This window comes from Amphiura filiformis, unplaced genomic scaffold (genome assembly GCF_039555335.1).
Source record: "Amphiura filiformis unplaced genomic scaffold, Afil_fr2py scaffold_48, whole genome shotgun sequence".
Lineage (NCBI taxonomy): Eukaryota > Metazoa > Echinodermata > Ophiuroidea > Amphilepidida > Amphiuridae > Amphiura > Amphiura filiformis.
The window spans coordinates 768,149-778,908 of NW_027305512.1; the positions used below are offsets into that span (position 1 = coordinate 768,149).

At 36.7% G+C, this 10,760-nt stretch overlaps 1 protein-coding gene across 4 annotated transcripts in view; it reads left to right on the forward strand.

The window, feature by feature from the left end:
- LOC140144293 (uncharacterized) overlaps positions 1-10,515 on the forward strand; it is a 41,895-nt gene extending 31,380 nt beyond the window's left edge. For all 4 annotated transcript variants that reach the window (XM_072166113.1, XM_072166115.1, XM_072166114.1 and 1 more), the window contains one exon: positions 10,378-10,515. In XM_072166113.1, the coding sequence (XP_072022214.1) occupies positions 10,378-10,381 (4 nt within the window). In that variant the 3' untranslated portion in view covers positions 10,382-10,515. The remainder of the gene's footprint in view (positions 1-10,377) is intronic.
- Positions 10,516-10,760: the final 245 nt, after the last annotated feature.

Here is a 10,760-nt window from a genome sequence, read left to right on the forward strand (position 1 = left end):
CCAGAAAATATTTGTTTTATTTTTATAACGCGATCAATATGATCTTAGTCAATTTATGCTAGTTTATTTTTGAAAATGAAGTTTAGGTCAGTTTCTGTATTTTATTTATCAAATGAGTATGAATCAATTTACACATTGTATAAGAACGAGTAGGATATATGTTTTCAAGAATATTAGGAATTATACGCATACACCTAACGCTTTATACAATGAAAAGGTGAAGAAACCCGGTATTCGTAGGTAACATGAGCGATTTAACAATATCGATATTGAGTTTAGAGGTTTAAATTTTGCTATTATGTTAATGAATTAATAAAATGGTAGATTTTAGATCTCTTTCAGATGGTACGTCCAAATGAATAAATGCTATTACCTTAGATCAAAACAATTTTGATGCTTTTAGCAAGATTTTGACCACTTCATTTTGATATACAAGTAGTTAATCAGCAATTTTACATAATAAATAATTGTTGAATGAATCCGTATATGGGTAATAATAGTGTCCTGGGGTACCGCTTAAAGTTTTTGACAATTAATTTCCATTGGTAGGGACACTTCATTACACATGTCATGTATTATGCTGTATTCGTAAGTAACATTTCAGTATTTGTAGGTAAGAATTAGACTTTTGGTGGATATCGCAATCAAAACTTCATTTTATCAGCCATTGTCGGTAAGAATGGGACCGAAATGGGACTTTGTGATTCAAGTACGTCATGGATTTTCTTTTAAAAAACAGGATGATGCAACATCAGTCCCAGAAACTACCCCAAAAATTTTAGCTTCCTCGCTCATTTAGTTTGTCCGAAAAAAATCATTGAAATTTTGGCCCCATAAACATTGTTAAATGGTTTATCAATTAGCAGCCACTAGAAAATTGTGCGCCAACGGTGGCCCAGTGAAAAGAAAACATTTTTTGAATCCTTTTATGGGTATCATTACAATGACACAAAAAAATGGTTGGGTTACCATTAGCGTCGTAATAATCAAGTTTAAAATATTAGTGAAAAGCGCCCTCGTGCTGTTTTATGTGGCTTTAAACTCATTGCGCCATTAAGCACCCATGAAAAAAGCAAGTTGAAATGGATGAACTAATTATTTAGAATCAAATGCAAATGCAAAATTGATGGGTGCTCGTTGGCGCAAGAAGAAAATGGAGGTCAAAGGTCAAATTTTCTAATTTTGAGCCATTTTCACGTCTCATTAATTTCATGCGCCAAGGTCGAAGAACAGAAAAAGTGGTGTTCAGTGGTAAACAAACTGTAACTCTACTAAAAGAAGCAGTAAAAAGCTTGGGTCCTGTTGGTTTAGTATTTTTTATGATTTTCTAAATATCATCTAAAAGGCAAGTAAACTGTAAATAATATGCCATGCCGTACTATGTGCGAACTTTAAGCGTCCTCTACTAGATATGCCAACAAGTACCCATGGTGTTTTAACTTTAGTTAGTTTATTCAAGTGCTGTTGCTTGCATTTCTGTGGAAATAGGTGTGGGCTCATGTTGGCGCAAGGATATTTTAAGGGTCAAAGGTCACTTCAAAATCACAAAATGCTACTTTTATGTTAGTTTGTGCGACCAATATGCAATCATCAAGTATCCATTTCTCGATGCGCCAACAAGTACCCATGGTGTTATAACTTCATTTAGTTTATCCAAGTGCTGTTACTTGTGTATCTGTAGGAATGTTTGGGCTCATGTTGGCGCAATGATATTCTGAGGATCAAAGGTCAATACAAAAAACTCAAAATATGACAAATTGTATTCTTTGAGTGTTGGTAATTTCAATGGCAACAAGATCCCATAATTTTTTCACTACCTATAACCTATGCCAACTCGATTTATTAAATTTCTTCATAAAAATCCTTGGGATAATATTTGCATATATTGATATTTAAAGAGCCAAATATTACAAGTATGTGACCAACTTCTGCATTTTTATTTAAAATGCAGAAGTTACAAGCTTAATATTATTATATGAAGATCAATAGTGCATTTTGACTGCAATGAATCAATATACTTGTAAGCATGTGCAGGGTTATAATATTTTGGAGTTCCTAAATATTTTTGTAAACCATAAAAACTTAAAATGTGTACCTTCCACTTGGTTTGTTGTGGATGGTCACATGATCTGAAAATGCAGGGTAAGTTTCGATTTATACACATTCTGCATTCAACAAAATTAAAGTGTTATATTCTTAAATATCAATGTGCCATGAGCATCCCATTGTTACATGTATGACTTCAACAAGCAAATATACGTACTCCATTTGAGGTAGAAATTGGGACAATGTTTGCGCACATTTTCACCGTTGCACAAACTCGCAAAAAAGTTGCTCTTTGTGCTTTAGGATTGACCTTTGACCCTTAAAATATCCTTGCGCCAACATGAACCCAAATAAATTTCTACATAAATGCAAGGAACAGCACTTAGATAAACTGATTGAAGTAAAAACATTATGGGTACTTTTTGGCACATCTACATGTAGTAGTTGACGCTTGAAGATTGCGTATTAGTTGCAGGAACTATCAAAAAGTAGCATTTTATGGTTTTGGATTAACCTTTGACCTTAAAAATATCCTTGCGCCAACATGAACCCATACATTATGCAATTGACAGCACTTAGATAAACTGATTGAAGTAAAAACATTATGGGTACTCTTTGGCACATATAGTAGTGGATGCTTGAAGATTGCATATTGGTTGCACAAACTATCATAAAGCAGCACTTTATGGTTTTGGATTAACCTTTGACCCCTAAAACATCCTTGCGCCAACATGAGCCCAAACTAATTTCTACATAAATGCAAATAACAGCACTTAAATATGGTGAATGAAATAAAAACACCACGGGTACCTGTTGGCGCGTCCTGTTGTGGATGCTTGAATATTGATGGAACGCCTATTTGGTCTATTATTTACTATTTACTAGGCTTTAGGGTGATATTTAGAAAATCATTAAAAATACTAAACCAACAGGACCCAAGCTTGTTTCTGTTTCTTTTATTAGAGTTATAGTTTCTTTACTACTGAACACCACTTTTAATGTTCTTTGACCTTGGCGCACAAAATTAATGAGGCGTGAAAATGGCGCAAAATAAGAAAATTTGACCTTTGACCCCAATTTTCTTCTAAGCCAACGAGCACCCATCAATTTTGCATTTGCATTTGCTTCAAAATAATTAGTTTATCCATTTCAGCTTGCTTTTTATATGGGTGCTTAATGGCATAAACGAGTTTCAAGCCACAGAAAACAACACGAGGGCGCTTTTCACTAATATTTTAAACTTGTTTATTACGACGCGCCAATGGTAACCCAACCATTTTTTTGTGTAATTGTAATGACACCCATAGAAGGATTCAAAAACTGTTTTCTATTTACTGGGCCAATGTTGGCACACAATTTTGTAGTCATTGCTAGATGATAAACCATTTAACGATGTTTTTGGGGCCAAAATTTCATTATTTTTTTGCGGATAAACGAAATGAGCGAGGAAGCTAAAACTTTGGGGTTATTTTCTTGGACCAATGTTGCATCATCCTATTTTTTCTAAAGAAAATTTATGACGCACTTGAATCACAAGAGTCTGAATCTTACAGACAGTGGCTGTTATAAAGCACTTTGAATGTATTATTTTCTTTATGTGCGTTTATTGATACTTTAGACCCTATCATGTATAATGTCGGTTCACAGCAGTTGAAAGAGAATTGAAGTAAGAAACAAAGGCACTAAAGTGACTTTAATTTGCTTAATTGCACACAAATCGCTTAAAACCGTTATTGCAGACTTGTGAAGTCCATCTTGGAGTCAGTTACGTCTTGTGGCCTTTCGTTTGAGGGCAACTACAATTAGCTTTATACCAGGGTCCATCACTGTGTTGTCTAGATCATGAGACAATGAGAACAGTCGTTTTTTTCCATGGTATTCGTAGGTAACCTTAGCAAAAACGTCAAAAGTTGCCTTCGAATAAATCAATTTGGACACAAATTACTCAGAAACCAGAAGGTCGGTAACCATTTAAAATGAAGCACACATGACAGTTGACAAATCCAAGTATTTATCCCTTCTAATGTTCTTTGAATCTGATTTTTCTTTCAAATGAGCAAACCGTCGTCTATTTCAGTACATATTTTTCAACAATTAAGCCGTATTCACTTTTGCATGGTAGGCATGTATGTGAATTCGCAACTTTCATTGACATATGATTTGATAGCAAACATACAGGCCTTCGTTATGTACCAATATGGGCATTGGCATGAATGGCGGTGTTTCACAATACTGTCATGATGTCAAATTGTATTCGTAGGTAACATTCGGTTACCGAAATTTACCTCTGAATACTTGCTTTTATTGTTGACATCTCAGAAATATTTAAACGCAGGCTATTGAAACTTGGTAGAAATAAAGAGTGTATTACCCTGCACCTATTGCTTAACTATTGTTTACTATTCTCTCACTTTGTGGAAATGACACAGCTTTTAACATGTATTCGGAGGTAATGCATATTTTTTACCAAACCTACCTTTCTGCCATTTAGAATTTCTGGCAGCTAAACACAATAATAAAGATGTCCGAATGCAATGCATTTCAGTATTGGACATATCAAAGCTTGTATCAATTGCGCATTTATTAATGATTTCCATTTTTAAAGATATATCTAGTGCTATGAAAAATTGTATTCGTAGGTAATGTAAAAATACCACTCAAAAATTATCCAAAAAATTCATAATTATGTACAAATATGTGAAAAATTGAGCAAGCAATCTTTGAATACACACCTTTCAGGAAATCAATTTAGATTCAATCCAATGACTTCTTTTCATAACTGATTTAGATGTTTTTAAAAATACTTTCAGAAATATTTTGAAAAAATGGGTAAAAATAGCATGTTTTGGGGTCTCTGTGTCTAATTTTTTCACAGAAGGGGTCTTATTATATATGGCGCGGCGTATGATCAAGGCGAATAAACACAATACAAAAACGAATGCCAATTGATTAATACTTTTAAGTTATGGCCCTGAACATGCCGTGTACACTTTTCGTTGGATTCGACCATATGCTTGTAGACGGAATTTTACGGTATTTATTGGTCTCACTATGAGTTTTTAAGATATTGGAATATATTCCAAAATAATTTGAAATTCATATCTTGACCAATAAATATAGGCTCATTCGATCCAATTTTATATCAAACTTGTGTTGTACCTACATTATGGGCACCTTCATGTATTGGTGGTATCTGTGGTCACATACAGATGTCAAAGGTCATTTGAGGTTAGGTTTGTTTGTTTACCACTCTTAAAGTTTGACATTTAGCTGTTTAATCTTTCCGAATTTAAATTGCCCCATGGTGGAAGCATCACAATCGTCGCCTTGCATCAAAAACCGCAATGTTTCTAGTTGCTTCTGTTTTGAACAACCATACAATTTTTTTGTTTATAGCAAATAATGACAAATGGTTAATTGAATGGCTTTAAGGTTATACTAAACTTTGTAATGATCGATCCAGAATGAGACTGCATGTAGCCCCCTTTAAAATTATCTATTTCTGGAAATAAATATCGTAGAGAGAAAAAACGCAAAACTACGTCTAAAAAGCTGAAAGTGTAAGGGTTATTATTATGCTTGAATTTTTCACTTGGCTTATAAATAAATGTATTTTTCAAACATTTCAATTTTTTTTTAATATCCGGAGCATCAAGATTTTTGGGAACAAGGCCATAATTTCTCAGTGGAAGTGGCGATTTTGTTGGGAACTACGACGACATTACAAACAAGTCAATAAAAGAATGTGCATATTCATTCTTGATATTGCTTGTCTCGATTTGTTTTAGTAAGCTTACATGTTGGCGAATTTGAAGTAAAATGGCCTCCACTTGTATGTCGTTTTGTAACCAGTAATAATAATTCCGTGCACGATTTCATAGACAAAATTCTGACCTACATTATTTCTATAAACCCTCTTCTATATGCAGGTGCTATTTAAATTTTTATTTCGATAGCAGAAAATTGAGATATTTGCTATTTTTCCGACTCGCTGCTGTCAAATTGTCTAGTTTCGCGATAAAAAGATACAGCGAAATCAATATTTTTTTAGAACCATTTCACCTCGTTTCGGCTTGTGCTTTGAAGTACAAACTTCAAAATTGATATAGTGATTCTATATTTCAAGCTGCGTCATACTGTGTTTTTCTTACCTCTGATTGTCGCTGCTCAAGGCCAAAATTGAAATTTTTGGACAAAAGTGGCACTCTCATTTTTTTTTTTTACACACGCTGTTTACGTCATTTACATGTACGACGGGCTCTATTTGTGGTGTTGCCGCGGTGTTGCCGAGTTTGGATTTTAAAATATTTAGGTATTTTCTAGCTTAAAATCTAGCGCCAATGAACCTGGTGCATGGGAGGGAAAATGTGTGGGGGGGGTAGTTAGGCGCGAAAAAATGTGCACATTTTCATGCTTGCTGCGCTTGCAACAGGTAGATATTTAGAAATCCATTTAAGGTATGGGAATGGAAATTGGGGATCCCAACCCAAAAAATTGGCATATAGGCCTAGGCATATGCAAAGGGGTGGGGGCATTTTGGCAGGCCAAGGGGCCACAAAAATTTGGCAGTCCAGGGGGTGCGGACAAGCGATTTTTGGCTGGCCGAGACGGGAGGCAAGCGATTTTTAGCGAGTTGCTTGGAAATTTTGGCTTATAGGCCTAATTAGTAGGCTAATACCGGTACTGATTGCACAGCCTTTCGAGAAAGCAATTTTTGGCAAGCAGGGCGGGGAGGGAATAAATTTTGGCAAGTCGAAAGGGAGGAAGAATGACTTTACCTAGCACACATTAAAGGGGCATTTCGTGATCCACAGCCTCATACAACCCCATAGGCCTACGTCCTTTCTCACAAGTTAAGATTATACCACTCATCCCGCTCTGGCCACATGTTTAGGCATTTTCACGCAGATCAATTCGTTAAGCAATGGAAAATATTGCCAAATTTGAATTTCGTTTTAAAAGCCTACTCCCAAAAAAAAAAAAAAACACTAATTTTGGGGATTAAAAAAAGTTCTGTAAAATGAAACAAAAGGCTGCCTCAATCCTAATTATTCATTTAATAGGCCAGGCCTTCATTTCTGAAAATAGCGGGAGCTCAGTTAGTCACTCTCCTATGTGTACTGAGGAGCTTGACAAGGAGCTCAATTGTATAATATCAATATTAAACCATATAATTTTCAAGAAGTGAGCAGCTCAATAAATGCCAGTGGTAAAATTATTAGGCCTACGATATTTTATTTGACTGTGATCCGTTTTAATAGGCTATATACACTGTATATACCTTTAAAATTTCTAAAATTGGTGGAATTGAACAAGCTCTAAATTTCTCATCGTCCAGCATAACCAAGGGCAACTGGGGTGGGGTGGGAAAGCCCCTAGCTATGGCCATACCCGTAGTGGCGGAACCAGAATTTTTCAAGGGCATGGGGGAAGTGAATTTGAGACGGGGCACTTGGAAATCATTGCACTAAATTGCATAAAAAGTGGAAAATTACATAATTGTGGGGATTTTGCCTAAAAACTGAGTGGGAAAGAAAAAATATTGGGGAAATACTGCCCCCTAGCGCGCCACTGCATATCCATCCATGATGCTAGAATGACGGAAGTTCTGGCGCTGAAATTCAATTTCAATATCACGAGTTTTTATCAGGGATTTTACCAAGGGAAGGCGATAGGTGTAGGATTTTGCTGTTATACCAGGCAACCCGAGAAAGGAACAGAGGTGTGGCTAAATAAGGGAGTGTTCATTATAAATATTTTCCATTTTCATACTTTCGACGCCGAGAGCATAATTATTTGAAGCGTAGGCCTACATCGTGTCAGTCACATGGTCACATATTTTCTGTTGAAAGAGAAACGCACATGTCTCTGATTAGCTCGGGGATTAGCTACTGCGCACTGCGTGCTGGCCTGTTGTTGTCGAGTGGAAATGGGAAATTTATGAATGAACTTCCGCAACTTTGCAACATCATCACGCAGCGCCAGCGTAGCTGGGATTTTTTCCAGGAGGGCAAGACTGTAGGCCCTATGGGGCGGGGCCCAAATCCACCAAATTTTCCCACTGGGGCGGGGCCCAAATAGACAATTTTGCCAGGCTTATTGATAAATAATATATGGTAGGCCTATTGAGCTGTATTGCATATCGCTTGGATTCCCCATCTCTCTGCCCCTCCTCTCACCCTCTCTTTTTTCCTCTTCCCCCTCTTTCCCCTTTTTTCCTTGCACTAGGGGCGGGGGGCCCAAATAGGCAATTTTTGCAATTGCCCCCCGGCAGCTACGCTACTGTCATCACGGTAGACATACGCGGTAGCCTACAACTACAAGAAAGGTTTAAAGACAAATATAGGCCTAGTAGGCCTATCAAAATGTTATATTTTTATATTTTCTGGTGGACTCGCGGAGAATATCATGTCATGGAGGTCCCGGCGCTGGGTTGGGGGGGGGGGGGTCTCAAGGCATTTTGGTATGCCTACCCATGCTTGATTCCGGAGGTTTTTAGCAGGTCCGACCATTTTTTTATAAAAACACCTCGGGCGGGTCTCTTCAAAACATTTGTACGGCGCGGGGAAGTCACCCACATTTGGCCTAATTTGACGCTTTTTTAAGGGCACTTTTGCCAAAATGCGCCCAAAAGTTGGTCTTCGCTGTAAACCCACCCATCATAGTCGTTGAAAAGGTAGGCCTACCCCAAAACTGTGGCACATCCACGAACCCGAGGGAGAGACCTCCGCTGGTAAAAACACACCTCTAGCGGGACCAGATTTATAATTTAAAATAGGCCTACATTTTGGAAGCCAGTCATCACGACAAAATCGGGCCATGGTAGTGTTAATGGTATTAACACTTTGATTTTAGGCTTACTAATGATGAGTGTAGGCCTATAAATTGCAAATTTGCACACACCCCGGGGGAACCTTCTCAAGTTGGGTAAGGATGCGATTTTAAACCAAATTTGAATAAAACAGACCCAAAATTGTATCAACTTTTGGACTGAAAAAAGTCGCAAATTTTTACTTTTTCGAGAAAATTATTGAAAAATACCCTTCTTAAACCTAATTTTCATGACACTGAGGGTCAATAAAATCATGGCTAAAAATACAACAGAGTCTAAACTAAATGGCTGAAAATGCACCCCAAATCTGCCGCACATCCCCACGACACATTTCACCTTATAGATTTTGAAAATTGTCGCAATAAAATAGGCCCGAACTTATCCCAAATTATCCGGCCCCCGAAAAAATATTTTTTTGCATGTGAGGTTGGAGTCTTATTATTTTTATTCTCAGAGAGGATAGGGGTTGATATTTTAGCAGGGTACAGTTTGTCTTGTTTTTGTTTTGTTTTTTGACGTTGAAGTTCCAGATTCTTTTTTTCATATATTATTATTCATTTATTATTTATACCCTGTACGTGGGGGAAAAGACACACGACAGCTACAGAGAAGCCACGAAAAAACTCCTGTGAAGTGCATGAAAATGCCCCAAAAATGTGCCAAACAAAACACCCAAACAAGAAAATAAAATAAAAAAAACAAAACCAAAAACCCAGGACATTTCCGAAATAAGTTCCAAATTCTTTGTCCCCACTAAAATATATTATGAACACTCCCTTATGAAGTCTGCCCTCTTCCGGCTATTCTGGTAGTAGGCGTTGACAATTACCTATATTTTTGAAGCATGTTTGAACCCGATTTGTTCTCTATTTACATTTTTAACGCTGCAAGTAACATTTCAAGACCTCTATTTGTGACAGGTATTTAATTATCTTGCTAGAGATGTGCCTAAAGTTGAAATTCAATATTTCGGATCGCAAAGATCGAGAGATATAAAGTTGCTGAATATCAGTTTAACACCATGGATCATATGGGCGTCTTATATGAACGATCATGATAGCTAAGCAAAAATGGCTGGGATACAGGTTGTATAAATACTACATGAATATTCATGAACTATACAGATTCCATTCTTCTCTAATGATAAAGATGTCAATCACTCTCCTTGACGACAGTTGCTTGGCGCTTGTAAACAAATCGAATAATAGTGCTTGACAAGAGCTAAAAAATAGGCTAAAACACATTTTCACACATTTTTTCCGGATTTTTTATTTCACATGATAAGTAGACATATTTTCTTACGTATAAGGTAATAATATATTTTTTCTGGAGGTAAAGCCCTTCAACACTTTGTTTAACCTTAATTGACCCTTCATTTAAAAATTTTACACAATATTTGTGTAAAAAATATTTGCCTCCCTTTTTTAAAATCCTGCCCTATGCCGCTGAATAGATGTGATAATATAACATTTGTGACATCCTAATGCATTGTTGTACAGTTAAGGAAGAGCCAGTGGAGTCCAGTAAGACTGAAGTTAAACATGAAGACATATCCAGTGGTATGGAAGGCTGTGAGGACATTGATTTAGAAGAAGAAAAAGAACTCATCAACTGTGTGTGTGGTTACTTGGAGGAAGAAGGATTTATGCTACAAGTAAGTCAAATTGGATTTGTGCCATTGGAGGTGATGCGTGGTAGCAGGTTATAATATTATCAAAAGTCACTTGTATTATGCCTTCACTGCGAGGCATACTGTTTTTGCAATGCCTCCGGATGCTATATCCTGTGAATGGATCTAGGCGATTTGATTTAAGATTTTCAGGATAGGTGAGCCATGGTCAGAAAGTCTAGCTACTTTTTTTGGGTGGTGTTCAAGGTCATA